The sequence below is a fragment of the Sus scrofa genome, chromosome 1 (genome assembly GCF_054392235.1).
Source record: "Sus scrofa isolate SSC_HxYL_T2T_F1_AM1 chromosome 1, Sscrofa_HxYL_maternal_Yorkshire_Landrace_v2.0, whole genome shotgun sequence".
Lineage (NCBI taxonomy): Eukaryota > Metazoa > Chordata > Mammalia > Artiodactyla > Suidae > Sus > Sus scrofa.
Genome location: NC_139383.1, coordinates 277,481,806 through 277,497,959, shown reverse-complemented (window position 1 = coordinate 277,497,959; position 16,154 = coordinate 277,481,806). Strand labels below are relative to the sequence as shown.

The 16,154-nt window shown below is 39.9% G+C and overlaps 1 protein-coding gene and 1 long non-coding RNA gene across 10 annotated transcripts in view; one reads left to right on the top strand and one right to left on the bottom strand.

The window, feature by feature from the left end:
* The window catches only part of STRBP (spermatid perinuclear RNA binding protein), a 161,016-nt gene that overhangs the window by 134,705 nt on the left and 10,157 nt on the right, over positions 1–16,154 (top strand). For 2 of the 9 annotated variants that reach the window (XR_014827221.1, XR_014827222.1), the window contains exons 14-18: positions 771–905; positions 1,108–1,248; positions 4,098–4,221; positions 9,048–9,092; positions 15,014–15,147. Coding sequence is in view for 5 of the 9 variants with exons in the window: in XM_021074603.2 (XP_020930262.1) it covers positions 771–905; positions 1,108–1,248; positions 4,098–4,221; positions 9,048–9,092; positions 14,134–14,228 (540 nt within the window). In the remaining 4 variants the exon portion in view is untranslated. Of the gene's footprint in view, positions 1–770; positions 906–1,107; positions 1,249–4,097; positions 4,222–9,047; positions 11,004–11,683; positions 12,645–14,133; positions 16,047–16,154 lie in introns of those variants that run through there. The other 7 variants (XM_084996015.1, XM_021074611.2, XM_084996004.1 and 4 more) reach the window with 5 other exon arrangements.
* On the bottom strand, positions 7,665–15,704 carry LOC146407259 (uncharacterized). The gene is made up of 2 exons (XR_014827823.1): positions 8,573–15,704; positions 7,665–8,244 (listed from the first exon to the last, which is right to left on the bottom strand). It is a non-coding gene; the product is annotated as an uncharacterized LOC146407259 (long non-coding RNA).

Genomic DNA, 16,154 nt, shown 5'->3' with positions numbered 1-16,154 from the left:
TGGGCCTTTGTGTGGTTCTTTCTTCTGTCCAGAATGCCCTTATCCTTCATTTCCTCCTTTTAAGGTCATGTTTGCATGTCATTTCCAGGAAAACTATCCTGTTTTCCCTAGAAAATGATTCCTTGTACTGTTTCCATAACATACATCTGCTCTATAATATATATTGTTTTACAGGGATTATATCACTTCTACATTCTAGCTCCTTGAGGGCAAGGATTGACTGCTTTTATTATTTTTAAATTTCCGAAGTCCTAATCTGTAGCTTACTGCTTTTACTGTAGGTACTCTTAAATCTCCTTAGACTGAGAAGTGTGTAGGCATATTTTCTTTTCCATCTCCCACATTCAAAGTTATTTTTTCCTAATTCTAAAGATGAAAAATAGTGAGTGCTTGGGTGTCACATGTATCTCAACTATTCTATCCATGTTGTTAGTCATTTACAGTATTTTTCTTAGATAATGAAACCCCAAATCAGATCCTGGAGTGCCATGTGATGGCAAGGCTACACTGCTCTTGACTTTGGTTCTATTGAGGCCGCCCTGCTTCAAAGACAGGCTGGCCCATGACTTACTGCGATGTTTACTGCTAGTGGAATTTCTGTACCTTTAAAGATATTTTGTCATTCATATAGAGAAGTGATCATGTGTCCTAGTCCCTAAATGCTTTAAAGTACAATTTTTGAGCCTCTTTTTCTGAAGAGATACAGTATAATTATATTAATAAAAAAAAACTAATACTCTAAAACTTTACTTGATTGAACCTCCTTTTAGGTAAGAACTCAGGGCCCTATCCTCACAGCAAGTGGCAAAAATCCCGTAATGGAGCTCAATGAAAAAAGAAGAGGTCTTAAGTATGAACTCATCTCGGAGACTGGTGGAAGCCATGACAAACGCTTTGTAATGGAGGTGTGTACCTAGATACGGGCCAACCTTATTTTTACCCTCAAAGACATAGGAAATCCTCAGCTTAGGCAAAAAAGTTTTAGACTGCATGAATTTTTGTGGCACTATTTGACTTTGGGTGTATTCTGCGTTGTGATACATTTAAAGTAAAACTACATAGAGGAGTGGCCTGGGATAATTGCGGTGTTTTGTGCTTGGTTTTTAGGTGGAAGTAGATGGACAGAAATTCAGAGGTGCAGGTCCAAATAAGAAAGTGGCAAAGGCAAGTGCAGCTTTAGCTGCCCTGGAGAAGCTGTTTTCTGGACCCAATGCAGCAAATAATAAGAAAAAGAAGATTATCCCTCAGGTATGAGCTAAGCATTAAACCTTTGAAAGATAATACCAGAATTAAATTTCTTTTCCTGTCTTTGTTCCACTTCAGCTTTTTCTGAAGTTACTTCTTTTTCTTCTATTTGGCAACATTTTCTTTGGATTTGTTCCTGAATAATAGAAATGTGATTAGTGTTTCACTGTCCTGTGGCCATTGCAGGCAAATTATATTAAAAAAGAGACCGCTAGCATTATTTGAGGGTTTTAGGTCACTCTTGATGAGGTGGAGTGTTGAAGAGTTGGAACTTTAATGGGATACTAGCATTTATAGTTTAGGGAAGCTGCCAGGAGTATTTGGGGCTTACTCTCATCAGAGTCTGCAGATGCTCCTCCGTTCATTTCTAGTTTTGTCCTTCTGTGTTATTTATTTTGGGTTTTCCTTTGAGGGCAGCACAGTAGAATTGGACCCTGTGTTGTTTCTGTTTGTTACCGAAATTGGGACTATCAGAGCTGCTGAAGGCCCAGAGTTGTAGCATGGATTGAAGTAAGGAAAGTTGGCCTCTTAATTGTGTGCTTTTGGTTAACTACTTCTTCCATCTATTCATTTACATTTGCAAAAATATTTTCTAGTCTTACACCACGTATATGATTGTGAAGGAAAAAGAGATACGTAACCAAGTCTAAGACATGTTCTGTCCCTCGTGGAGAGTACAGGTGTAATAATGTCGGAATAGATTATATGATAGGAAAAAATCAGGTAAAAATGTTTAGATTGATAGCAGGAAGCTTAGATTATTTAAGATTCTCTGTTAAACAGCAAATACAACGTCCATTATAAGAGGGTAGGGTCTCATTTTATAGATGAGAAAACACAATTTGAACACATTAAGATACTGCTTGTAGTATCTTACCTAATTGATGGTAAAGGCTCCCTTTGAAACCTGGTTCTTCTCCTTCCAAAGACCATGGGCATTCTGCTATTTCAATTTATGCCCCTTTTAGAAATTTGTGTTCATTTGAACTTCTTGCTTTTACTATAGTAAACACTGCTTGAATTCTAGGATTCAAAATATAAACAAAATAACTTTTTCTGAGAGGAAATACAAGTGTTCAGATCGCAGTGGTACACATGTAGAGAGAGGATAAATGGATTTTCTTTTCCTAAAATCTTCTAGAGTATGTCCTAAATTAGTAGATAATTGTTACCTTGTTTGTTTTGGTGTGTTTTTCATAGGTTACATCTTGTATTTGGTCAGTTAATTTCAGTGTTTAAAAAGCCTATGTACAGGTACTTAGGTAGTTAGGTTTGGTTCTAGGAGATGTGATCTCAGTTTGTGTGGAGTCACTGTGCTGCTGCCAGATTATTGCTTCCTGACTACATTTGACTAAGCTGTGTTTAAAAAAAAGTCTGCATGAAGTTCACTCATTTTTAGAAATTTTCCATACTTAAAAGCTATAAAACTCACGTGTTCAGTGTGCTTGACAGCCAAGAAACAGTCTATTTTGGATGTGTGGGTTGCATTTTTTTTCAGCCAAAAATAAAATGGCTGTCCTCTGTGCACAGTACATTCAACCTTGAGACTCTCTTCCACCCAGTCGCACTAGCGGTAGAGGCCCTCCTAGGTGGAAAAAAGATGATGATTTTTTAACGAGAGATAAAAGTGTATGTGCTCTGACTGTTTAAGCTGACATGTTGAATTTATCATACAATGATTTTGAGGCTCTGTACCTCCTTCCCTGCAGCTTGGTTATAGCAGGGAATATTGGTAGTTTCTTAAGCTTGAGCTTTTGTTGCATCTTTATATTAAAAAATATATATCATATTTAATTTAATACTAGGTATTTTCAGAGTTCCTGCTGTGGCACAGTGAGTTAAGAATCTGACTGTAATGTCTAAGGTCACTGTAGAGGTGTGGGTTCAATTCCCAGCCTGGTGCAGTGGGTTAAAGGATCTGGCTTTGCCACAGCTGCAGTGTAGATTGTAGTTGTGGTTCAGATTCAGTCCCTTGCCCCGGAACTTCCTTAGGCTGGTGGTGTGGCCATAAAATTAAAAGTAAAAAACAAAAAGCCCTTAGATATTTTATTAAAATTTCAGTTTTGGAAAGGGATGTTTTTAGCGGCCATATGTACTGTTGTTATGCTTTGTCTTACCTGTTCCACTTTTCAGAGTTTTAAAAGTATTTTCTCAGTTGCTGTTTCTACTCTGAAGTGAGGAAAACAAAGTGGGTATCATAATCCTTATATTATAATTAGGGGGAGATGCACATAGAGATCTTGCAGCTTCACTGGAGTCCCATGACGTTTTAGAGCAAGAGGGATTCATACATAAGCACGCATGCCTGCACACACACAGCAGAATTGCCTGATCTTTCTCAGATCTCAGTTACTTAGAGCAGAAATTGGCATCCATATCTTTGGTCTTCCTGTCTCAGTTCCTTTTCTTTTTTTTTTCTTTTTTTTTAAAAAACAAAACAAAACCCTCATTCAGGTTCACAGCTAATTTTAGGTGGTTAGTTGTGGTATTTTTTTAGGGGGGGGAGAATTCAGTGGATTTTCAACCTTGGTATCAAGTGTTTATAATTACTTTAGTCCTAAAATGATTTTGGATATAATTTGCTGAAATTTTTGTGTAGAAAATGAACTCTTTCTAGGTAACCCTCAAGTGGAAAGGAGAACTTATTTTCATACTTCTGTGTGCTAGCATATTCTCTGGAACAACTCTGTAAGGTAGATGACATTTCCATTTTACAGATGATAAATTGAAGGTTCAAGGTCATAGACAACTCATGTCATGTACAGTGTCAAGTTTCTCATAGAGGTTGTACATTACAGAGTTGATGCAATGATCTTATTTCTCTCAGTAATGAAATATGTTATTTTTAACAGGCAAAGGGTATTGTGAATACAGCTGTGTCTGCAGCAGTCCAAGCTGTTCGGGGCAGAGGAAGAGGAGCTCTGACAAGGGGAGCTTTTGTTGGGGCCACAGCTGCTCCTGGCTACATAGCTCCAGGTACACATAGTACAAACCTGTGAGATGCTTGCCTCATTTTCTGGGCCAGAGTTCCAAGAACAGCCTCTTCTTGATTTGCCAGGGATATATAGGGTCTCTGAAAACAGAATATGGGCATAGGGTGGGTGTGCACAGAAATTCAAAAGAAGAGAATCTGCAGAATGTTACAAGTTTTCTTCTGGAACCTGCTGAGAGACTAGAGGCCTTTTGGAGAGAGGTGACAGATGAGGAATTTTGCACTTGGTTGAGGGGACATATTTTGACAATGACCAAGTTCAGAGATATTTCACAGATGGGGTAGTTTGGATATCTGAGCAGCGTGTATTCGGTAGGGACATAGATGAGAGAGTGGGTGTAGCAGGTAAGAAATACAGCTGATAAGAGGCTACTTAATTGGAGTGAAGCCTGGCAATGTTAGCATTTCTTTAACTCATGTTAGGGAATCATCAAGGGCTAAAGAAATATAGAAAGAGAAAAGGGGGAACTTACTTATCCAGGGCCTAGTATATGTACCAGGTGCTTCCATGTACATGATTTCACTTAACGGTTTTTAATCTTCACAGTATTTCCTTAAGTAGAAATTATTTCCATTTTCCAGGTGAGAAAACTAAGCTAGCTCAGCGTGAGACATCTCGTAAACAGCAGAGCAAGGATTTGAATATAGGTGTTTGTAGTTCCAAAGTTTGTATTCTTTTTATCTCACCATGTGGCTTGAGGAAGATGGGGAAAGATGCCCTCTCTCTCCCTTCTGTTCTGACCCTTAGGTCATTTTAGCAGTAGCTGTACAGCCGTTTGGTTAAAAATAAAGTTCTCTATAGTATTTCAAGTATGGAATTTTGAACTCGACAAGTAAACCGCTTGTGGTCATTGATCAAGATGAAATTGTCAGAAAGATTGGGTCTTATTGAGTCTTTTTTTTGTGTAACACTCTCAAGAAGTTCACTTAGGTTGTGGAGTTTTTTCCGAGGAAAGAATTAGGATAAGCTGTTTGGGAAGTTCTGTGGATGATGGTGCCTTTGGAATAATGCTTCTAGAAGTTGATCACAGCAGGAGTATAGCTCAAAACTGTGTCATGTAGGCTGTCCTTGCTCATGCAAATCTCCTGCAGTATATGGTCTGAAGGTGAGACATTCTAATAGAATGCTGATGATTATAGACTGAGATGCTGTGATGAAGGAGCGGGCTTGGTGCTATGAGGAAACATAACAGAGAAACCTGGTCTAGTCTGTTGGGGCCTCAAAGACTTCCCTGAAGAAGTGACACTTGACGTGAGCTTTGAAGAACGAGTAGGAGTTAACTTGGAGAAGAGCGGCACACACAGAGGGAGTAGCGTGTCAGTGCCCTGGGGTGCTGGTGGGAGGGAAGTTAGGAGGAGGCCCCCTGTCTCTGGTGTGGAGGGCTGCTCCATCCCAGGCCTGGAGGCCTAGTGCAGCAGGAAGTCATGAGAAGGGTTCTTTCTAAGAGAAGTGATGAGATCAGTCTTTATTTGTAAAGATGGCTCTCTATAGTGAGGAACAGACAGAAGTGGGTATGACAGGACAAATTAGAAGGTTTTTATAAACTCAGAACCCAGACAAGAGGCAGTGGAGGTTCCTCCAGTGGGTGTAGGGAAGCAAAATGGGTGGCAAAAGTGAACAGATTAAAGGAGAACTTCAGAAGCAAAATTGATGGGTTTAATGTGGAGAATGAAAAAGAGTGGGGTTTCAAGTGTCCCCCCCAGAATCTCTAGCTAGAAGTGGAGACAGAGGACACTGAAAGATAGCAGGAGGGGGACAATGGAAGGAGGAGGTTGGTTACAGTTTGATAGAATTTGTGTGTCCAGCATTGAGACATTTCTATGCATTTCACTATTTCCTTGGAAATTTAGTATTTTTTACCTAATGTCTTATTTAATGGAAGCAACTTTCATTAAACAATAGTAGGCAGGTTATTGAGGTGAACTCTCCTGCCTTTGGTGACATGATCATCCAGTTGTGTCCAGCTTCTGTGTCTTGGTATGTTTTCCTCACTCTCAAGTGGTCAGTAGCCATTGGCTAATGGTCATTGTGAGAGGAATTCTGTTGTCTGACTCTGCTCTGTAGTAGCTTCTCTCCTTCTTCGTTGTATTGACCTTGGTGAAAGGCCTGTCTCCTGAAGCTTTTAAAAAAGAAGTTGTTTTATAGCCTAAGGAAGTTTCAGATTAGGTCAGTTTAGATTATGAATAGGTTATATGCCATTTGCAGAATATATTTTGTGCAGAGGGACTGTAATAACTATTTTACATATATTAATTACTCTTGTCTGCCATCAGTTACTACAGAAGGCTCAGACAGGTTAAATAGGAAGTGCAATTCAAAGTTACCTTGCTAGGAATTTTCACTGTGGTGCAGTGGATTAAGAATCCAACTGCAGTGGCTTTGGTTGCCGTGGAGATGTGTGTTGGATCTCTGACCCGGTGCAGTGGGTTAAAGGATCTGGTGTTGCAGCACCTGGGGCATAGGTCAAAGCTGTGGCTTGGATTCAATCCCTGGCCCAGGAATTTCCATATGCTCTGGGTGAGGGTATTAAAAGAAAAACCAAAACCCCCCAAAAAAAGTCACCTTGCTAATGGGAGGTGATGTCAGGGGAGTTCCCGTCGTGACTCAGCAGTACTGAACCTAACTGGGATCCATGAGGATGTGGACTCGATTCCTGGCCTCACTCAGTAGGTTAAGGATGTGCTGTTGCTGTGAGCTGTGCTGTAGTTCACAGACGTGGCTCGGATCCTACATCGCTGTGGCTGTGGCTGGAAGCTGTAGCTTCGTTTTGACCCCTAGCCTGGGTACTTCCATATGCTGCATGTGGCCCTAAAAAGAACCCCCCTCAAAAAAAAGGTGAAGTCAGGGTGAGAAACACAGTGGCCATCTTAGTTGTAGTTACATCTCTTTAGGGAGGTTTTGGTAAAACCTTTAAAACTACAGCCTTAGCTAACCAGCTGCCCTTTCCTGGAATAGATTTGATATATAGCCTTCTTTTTTAGGGATTAATTTCTCTCTTGGCCTGTGATACTTTTCCTACTGATTATGTCCTGCTGCTCTTGATGGGCACTAAAAGACTAAGTTTTACTACCCCCAGTTTTATATGGTGTTAAGTATGGAATAAAAAGTGAAAATTTTTCTCTCTTAGGGAGAGGTTCAATTAGTTCCTAAAAGCGTTTTACTTGTCTAATGAACATTTGAGTGTTTAGTGTTAAGCAAGAGCTTTGGAACTGGGCATTCACAGATGATTAAGACATAGCGTCTGTCCCAGTGAATGCTTGGGGTCACGTGGGGTAGGAACAGACACTTGAGGAAGCACCGTGTAGTATGATGCAAGCTGTGACATGGGGTGGGCAAAGGAATGGACAGCAAGCCTGAGGGACTTTATAGAGGAGGTAGTATCTAAAGGATGAGTGCAGTTGGTCTTTTAGAGATGAAGAAGAAAAAAATCATTCCGACAGTAGAATGATTATAGAAAAAGTAAAAATAAAAAATAAAAAAATAAATAAATAAATAGTAAAGTAAAAATGCTTGATTTGTTTTGGGTTCACTGGCAAGGGCCCATCTAGATTTTGTGCCCTTGTTCTCTTTTAGAAACCAGAAGAGTTTCTAGAGATTTACCCAAGTGATTTAGTATTTATATTTTTAAAAGTCATTTTACTGAACTGTTAGATTGTCCTTTCTGTTAACGTAGTGTTTCTAATGCCTCCAACACTATAAAGTAGCTTGGAAGATCTCCCATTTTACAGATGAACTTGGCAGCTCAGAAGTTAAATATCTAGGGGCATGTAAGAAACTAGAGCGAGAACTAATTGGTTCAAAAACTTTTGTGTTCTTTGTACTTGTTTTTAGTGACAATATGAGCCTTTTGCATAGGCACCAGATACTAATGTCAGTTTTGCCAGAGTTTACTGAGAGACCCTGTGCTGGGGCCCTGGATTCAGATATTAAGACATGGATCTCACTCTATTTAATGCCTGATCTGTGGGCCCTCTAGTGTCATCTGAGGCTTCAGCCTGCTCTGTTACTGCTTTCTTTTTTTTTTTTTTTTTTTTTTTTTTTTTTTTTTTTTTTTTGTCTTTTTTTTTTTTTTTTGTTGTTGTTGTTGCTATTTCTTGGGCCGCTCCCACGGCATATGGAGGTTCCCAGGCTAGGGGTTGAATCGGAGCTGTAGCCACCGGCCTACACCAGAGGCACAGCAACGCAGGATCCGAGCCGCGTCTGCAACCTACACCACAGCTCACGGCAACGCCGGATCGTTAACCCACTGAGCAAGGGCAGGGACCGAACCCGCAACCTCATGGTTCCTAGTCGGATTCGTTAACCACTGCGCCACGACGGGAACTCCCTGTTACTGCTTTCTGCAAAGAGATTTAGTAATTTCTATTTTCCAACTTTGAGAAATTGGTAATTTGAGTGGTTCTCAGTATTCTTTTGTTGAGCAAATTATATTTAATGAGTGGTGACTGTATGCCAGACATTCTGCTGGGTTCAAGTGATGCAAAGATGTAAGAGTCTTGAGTCTCTGCCATTCTAGCGGGGAACACAGATGAGGAGTCAGTAATGATAATACAGTGTGGGAAGTGTAGTGAAACAAGATATTCTGGTAGGTCCGGGGGGGCCTGGTGAGGCCACAGTAAAAAGCTTCCACTTTACACAGACATGGAGGGGTTGGTAGATTAGGGCTGTCCTGGAAAGGACTCTCATTCGGCCAACATTCAGAAGAAGTTCTTAGGGCCCAAGGTGCCGGGCCAGGTGGTAACTTGTGAATGGGCCAGTGCTGACTGCCCCCTGTCCTGGACTGATGGGCTTTCTTCTTCTTTGCACCAGGCTATGGAACACCCTATGGTTACAGCACAGCTGCCCCTGCCTATGGTATGTACACCATCTTTCTGATTTCTCCTCTTAGCCACTCTGTCACAGCATCCAAAGCACAGTTTGTTTCTAGGGTTTCTTTAAATGAATTGGAGGATCTCAGACCTATTCATTCTAGTGACCCAACTTAAATTCCCTTCGAAAATGCCACAACCTTGTGGTTCTTGATTTGGTTGGAGTTGCTCTTCTCTCTGCTTTGCCTGATTGAGGGACTGCTTGTTCTAATTGCCTGTTTCTGACCATATTGAATTTAAATATTTTAAGTAGTTCTTCTTACAGCCAACTTACACTCCATTCAAAGGCTACTGAAGGGCCATCCCCAGTTTCTAGCGTAGCTGCCTGCTGGTTATATAGCTACATTTACGTTTCTGGTTTGAAACGGTGTGAACTGCAGGTGATTTGAGTTAGGGATAGGAAGTGCTCACTTCAAATTTGTGGCTGGCTGTCATCCTTTTCCATGAATTTTGCTCTAGAGGTGGAGTAAACAGGTCCTAGAGTGACGAGGGTGTGTCACCAGCAGTGTTACTGAAGTGTGTACTGCAGAGAGACGATATAGTACATGTGAGGAAATCAGAAGTAGTTCATCTGTCCCTACTGTCTTTAGAGCAGTAGCTCTAAAAAAAAAAAATAAAGGCAAATGCAGAAATGAACCTCAGTGGCCCTTTGGATAACTTTTGAATGAGGTTTATGTGGCAATGGAGGCAATAGGTTTGGAGTCAGTGATATGCTGTCTTAGACATTTTTCCTAACTCGGGTGCTACACGGTATAGAATCAGCCATCTCTAGGAGGTTTGTCCATGAGAGAAAAAGAGAGCATGTGTGTGTGCATACAGGCAAGAGAACGTGTGTGAGTACGAGAGTGTGCATGTGCACACAGGAGTGTGTTGCACCACTGCGACCCCAGGCTGGGTGTGCACACACTCAGAAGGGAAGGACCTTGACTGTATTGCTACTGGTGGCGTTCGTCCTCCACACAAGCCTGAGACCTTTCATTATGCTTTTTCTCTTCATGCATCAGCTTTTCCATTTTTGTTTGGATGAAAATTATGGGTCTTTAAGACACTGCTACATTGAAGCTTCATCTGATTTCACAACTGTATAGAAATAAGTAGAAAGTGGACAGTTTGACCACTTTCCCCATTAAGATAGTTTATGTCCTGGCAAGATGTGGAGAAGCTAGAAGGCTCATGCATTTGGGATGAGTTTGCGCTAAGGCGGAGTGTGGAGTGTGGAGTCTCTTCCTTCCCGAATGTCCCTCCGGCACACTCAGGTTTGGGCAGGGCCTCCCCTTAGTCCCCATGTCCTTAGATAGGGGTGATGAGGAACTGGGGATCAGTCAAGAACATGCCTCATGTAGAATTTCTTCTAGATGCAAAGCTCTCCAGCTCCTTTTGATTTGGCCATTTGCTTTTACCGTTCAGCCAACTGGATATCCTGACCACCTCATCCTTCCTGTGGATTCAGTCTGGTCAGTTTATCCGAATACATTTTGACTCACTAGACCCATCATAATATGACTTGGGTGAGAGCCCAAGCGTCTGCCTCGTAGGGCAGGTCCTTAAGTCTCTGTCTTCCTTTCAGACATGGCGAGTCCCATGTTCTGTTGTTGAGGTTTGCTAGAGCTTAATTTTTCCTGTTAAAATCCTGTGTATCTAGGCTGTAAGCTACATTCGCATTTTTTCTTCAATCTTTTTAATTTTTTTCTCTTGTTCTTCCCTTTCCTCTAACATTATACTTTCACCTTGCGGCCTCTGAGCCCCCTCTTCAGAAGGCTCCTCTCTTCCATGTGCCATATAACTGACTTCCAAAGCTGGTGAAATTTAATGCCCCCATTTTTCACATAAAAGATTTGGTTTTTCAATGTTACTGTGATGCCAACCTACTAAAACGATGCTTTATTTTGGCTGTAAGGTAAATATGTCTTTTGGCCTTTGTAAAGCTGTTGCATGTGGGGTAATTTCCCTCTGATCATCTGGTGCTCTCGAATACCTGCTGTTGCTGCTTTGTGATTTCTCCATAGGTTAAATATTAGAATAGAAATAAGGAGCATATTTCAAATCATGCTTGAGTATGCAGAAGTTTGCGAGGCCACAAGAACTCATTAATTACAAAATTAAGAAAGTAATTAATCTTTCCAGATTTGCCATGCCAATATTGGCAATAGCCATTAAGATAAACATCTGGTCACGACTCCAGTTGGAACTGTTGTTCTGTGGAGCCGAGGCCTGCGCAGAAAGCTGTGCCGTGAATCTTGACAATCCCTGTTTCTCCTGTAATATGTGATGTGCCAAATTGAGAGTCACTTTAGAATTTTAATCAATAGCATTGCTTTTGAGCAGCTCACTCAAATGAAATCACTTTGTGAATGTCATTCTTCCTATGATGCAGCCATCTTAATTTTGAATGGAAAATATTATCAAAATAATAAGAGTAATTTAAAGATTGTGGGCCTCTTCCAAAATGGTACATGTTAACTGACTAATCTGGAAAAGGTTAATGATAATTACTGTAAGATTTTTTTTTTCCTGAAATTTTTATTGGATTATTAAACTTATTTGGAGTCCTTTCCGTTTTTTTTTTCCCCTCTGTAGGTTTACCCAAGAGAATGGTTCTGTTACCTGTTATGAAATTCCCAACATATCCTGTTCCCCACTACTCATTCTTTTAGCAAATGACAGAAGCTAATTCCTATTGAACAACAACAGTACATTCAGAATGTTAGAGAAAAAGCCTTTTTATCCTGCTTTCTTTGAACACATACTTGATCAAAATTATTTGTAAAAGAACATCTTTCCTACTTTTTGATTTTAACAAATGCAAATTTAGTTCTCTAAAACTTGAAAACAAACAACAAAAGAAACTAGTTCTGTGAAACGGTACCTCATTTCCGGAAAATAACTTATACCAGCCCTTCTGTTCTAGGGAAGTAAGTCTAGCAGTTCAAAGTTTAAGAGGAGTATCAGATTATGTAAAATTAAATTTGTGAAGGATGTATAGAGTCTCACACACTGATCACAAATAAACTGCTTTGTTGTAACACAGAGTACTGCCTGGTTCCTGACGCAGTCACTGATGCTTAGCTGAGGGATATGTGTTTGCCCCAGGGCACTTTAATTCGGGCTGTAGTTATTTTTTTTAACACAATAGAAACTTTTCATTTAAACTTTAACTTTGTAAATATTGAAGTGTGTAATTAAAGCCAATAAAATATGGGTTTGAATATTGTTTTAGCTTATTATTTTTGATATGTTTTGGTATCAAATTATAAATTGAAAACTAATAATAACTTTGCCCTAGAAACCCATTCATTTGTGAGCAAACTGATAAAACAAAGCCAAGGCGCTTGTTAGTTAGAGCCAGTCTCCTTACTCTGTAAGCCCTTTGTACTCCTGCCGTACAAGGGCATCCCTGTGATAAAGGTATATATTCTGTTATCTGAGCATTGCTTATTAAAATGATGGCACTACCCAGAGATGGGGAAGGAGGAATGTGATTATTTTAGTTTCCGAATTTCCAAGTTTTAAAAAGTAATAAATTAATCGGTCAATCACCCTCTCTTGTTCTTGTGGCCTTCTTCACTCTGTAAGATACTGTGTTCACTCCCTGGCTTTTTTCATGCAGATAGATCCTCTTCAATTAAATCAGAATCTAAAGCAGCAACAGGGTCCCCATAAAAACTTGCTCTTCGATTGTCCCAGTTCTTGTTGAGTGCTGCTGTGAAAAGTGACAGGTTTCAGCCATGGGTCAGCATTTATTTTTAAGACACCTGACTAAGCTGTTGAAAAATGATCAGTTAGTAACATTGTTCTGTTCTGTAAAGGGTACAGACCTAAGTCTTCCACTTGCATTCTCACCTTGTTTGGAGAGCCGATGATGTTACTAGAAGGTAATGGTTTCATTAAGGTACTCACCCCCATGAAGGCGACAGTGTGGTCCCATGTCGATATTTACCAGTCGCTGTGTCCTAGAAATGGACGTTTTTAGTATTCCTCTTGTTTCTTCAGTTCTGCCTTTTTTTTTTTTTTTTTTGGAATTGAACAGTGCCCATTGTTGATAATGGGCTTCACCAAATACGGCATATTTATGTACTGGATTTCTCTGGGACCACTAAAATGAGATGAAATGGTCGGTTTAAAACATATGTTAGCATTCCTTCTCAGATACAGATATTTTTACCTCATGGCTTGTTCGTTACTTTTGCTCCTTGACCTTTTGTCTTTATTAGTGGTGGGTGATACTTTAATAAAACCTCATCACTTGCTGGAAGCAGCTGTGAATTTACCATTCTCATCCTGTGCATTAGTGGCTAGATGTACACAAGAGGGCCCATTTCAGCTGGGAGTTTTCATGTTTCATTGATTCATTTGCTGACCTATGGATGAAACAGAGCCATCACTGAGAAGAAAAAGCATGGCTGGTAGTGTCCAGTTTTTATTAATTAAATATTTACAATAGTCCTCTTTGTTTGTGGAATACTATTAATTGGCAGCTGCACCTGTATTGTTACTTGAAATTGATTGTCAAATTTGCATTCCAAGTTGGAATCTCTCTGGAGATTGCTCTTTAGAAAATTCTTTTGAAGTAGCTGACTCAGCTTCATAACTCAACCCCTCTCTAATGGTGAAAAGGGAGCTGTGCTGTTTTCCAACATGATGGCAGTCATTTCAAATGGTTTCTACCAAGTCTTTTTTTTTTTTTTTTTTTTTTTAATTTTGTTGTTTGTTGGAAGTTACTAACCATGTTGTAAACCTGCCCAGTTGCTGCAAACTTTTACATTTCTCTGCTTTACTTAAAATAATTGAGCTGTCAGTCCTTTGTTAGAAGTGGTAACCATGCAAGTTCAACTGTTTAAATTTTGTAATGAATTAAGTGTTTTCCTCCCCCACCCCACCCCCCTTTTGCCCTTCCCACCCCTCCATTTTGTAATGAAAATTCCACTTACAGCTGAAAGAGCAGAGAAATATAAATGAAGCTTTTGGCTTCACCAAATTCTGTGAAATTAACATAAAGTTTTGCTTCTCTGCTCTTTTCTCCACTGTAGGTGGTTTTTTCATTGACAGCCCCTATTGCCAGCCTCTGAGCGTCGCACCATTTATTATTCACTTGGGCCCTCAAGACTTCTTCTCTGACTTCTAGAACCATCAGGTTGTCTGGCTTGAAATGGCAATTTCTGTGTCTTGGTCCTAAGAGCAATGTGACCCCCTGAGGCTTTCCAGCTTTCAGACACAGCACTCTGACACCTCCTTTTGGAAAGCAGTGACTGAGTAATTTAAAGAAGAGCAATACTTTATTCAAAGCCACGGTGTCTGTTTGAAAACTTTTCCTTTGGAAACCTAGCAATATCCTGATCTACTTAACCCCTCCTAGCCTAGTCTCTTGTCAAGGAGTCTACAGACCAATGTAGAACTTAGAGTTAGTGGTGAGCTGTGCTACCTTCTGACAGTTTTTACAATTTTTTAGCACATAAATTGAATAGTTGCATTCCTGACTGCGTCAGTTAGTGCTTTTATGAATCCTCAGAGATAGGGGGCCTCCTTGAAGCCATATTCTTTGCATGGGGGCTGGCACCCAGCCAGGGATGTGGCCTGCAGCCCGTGTTGGCTGGGGCTGTGGGAGCACCCCATCTCTTGTCCAAGGTAACTGGTCCAGTAGATTCCCAACATACCTCATGCTGACTAGGTGCGGTGCGGGGTGCAGTGAAGCGAGGGGGCCTCCAGTCGTTTGCAGTCTCTCCCAAGCTGTTAACCTGGGGAACAAACCACTGATAGATTTTGCTGGTATTGGCCTTTTCTTCTTTTTTAAAAATTTGGGTGAATGTTTGAAAATCATGAATCAGTCAGTCACCGTTATTAATTGAAGAGCTGGGAAATACCTCGTTAATATATTTTTAAAACTGGTGTTGGACCCTCTGTGTATTTCAGGTTAATACTTTTAAGCAGTTTTCAGCACGTTTATCTCACTTTATTCTCGTTCTCCTCGGACCTTCGTAGCCATATCACTTGTATAAAATAGGCTGAGATATAGTGACTGTAAGCTGTGGTCTCAGTATGCAAAGGTAAGCTCTTTTATTTTCTGATTAAAGAAAAAATTAAAAATCAATGAACACAACATGCATAAATGACAATCTCATATGATGTATTTGATCTCTTAGGTCTTATGTCATCACGTAAGTTTTTATGATCTAAGTGTAAAATAGTCATTTTCAGTATTTGTTTTAATACCCTTGTAATTACTTTCTATTCAAGAGGGATATTTCACTTTTGCTGAGTGTGTGTACGTGTAGAGAAACTTACGATGTAACATATATGTGAGTTACATACACGAATCTGTTTCAATAAAAGAATTCAGTGGTGGGAAGTGTTCAACTAAGAAGATTTTAACATCAGGGCACTCTTTTTGGCCAAAGTGCTGGAATTTCATAAGCAGCAAGGTGGTAACAGTGCTGATAGGATCCATTTGCGTGTAGCTCTTACATAAGCTAAGGATCAAAGTGCCAATTTCTCAAGGAGAGCACCTTCTCTGAGAAATGAATTATCTCTGATCTGTGTTGTATGCCCTAATACAACAGCAGCAAGAAGCCATAAAAAAAAAGCAATAGAAAATGAAAAAAAACCAAAATATTAAGGTAACTATGGAAAAATATATAATTGAGTTAACCTACGTATTTGCAGAACCAATTTTTGGCAAGACTCAGAATGGTAGATGATACCCAGTCTGCAGAGACCAAATAGACAAGGCAACTCATCTGTCTTTTCTAGATTAGTTAGATGATTTATTTCCCACCAGATTCTACCATTGTAGAATTCATTTAAAAGGTAGGAGGGTTAGGTCAAATATCCTAATAAGGATTTGCTTCATTTAGTGTATCCCATAAATGCATTTCACATGTGTTAGATGTTCTGTGCTAAGGTTGTATTTGATGTATATAGAGATTAAAATGAATTTTATGTTTTATATTTGTCTCTAAGTAGCAGTTTTCTCTTTATTACTAACTGTGAAGGATGCTGGAATGACTTTTTTCCCATACAGAGTCTGTACGTATGTTGAATGTGTGGCTTTGGC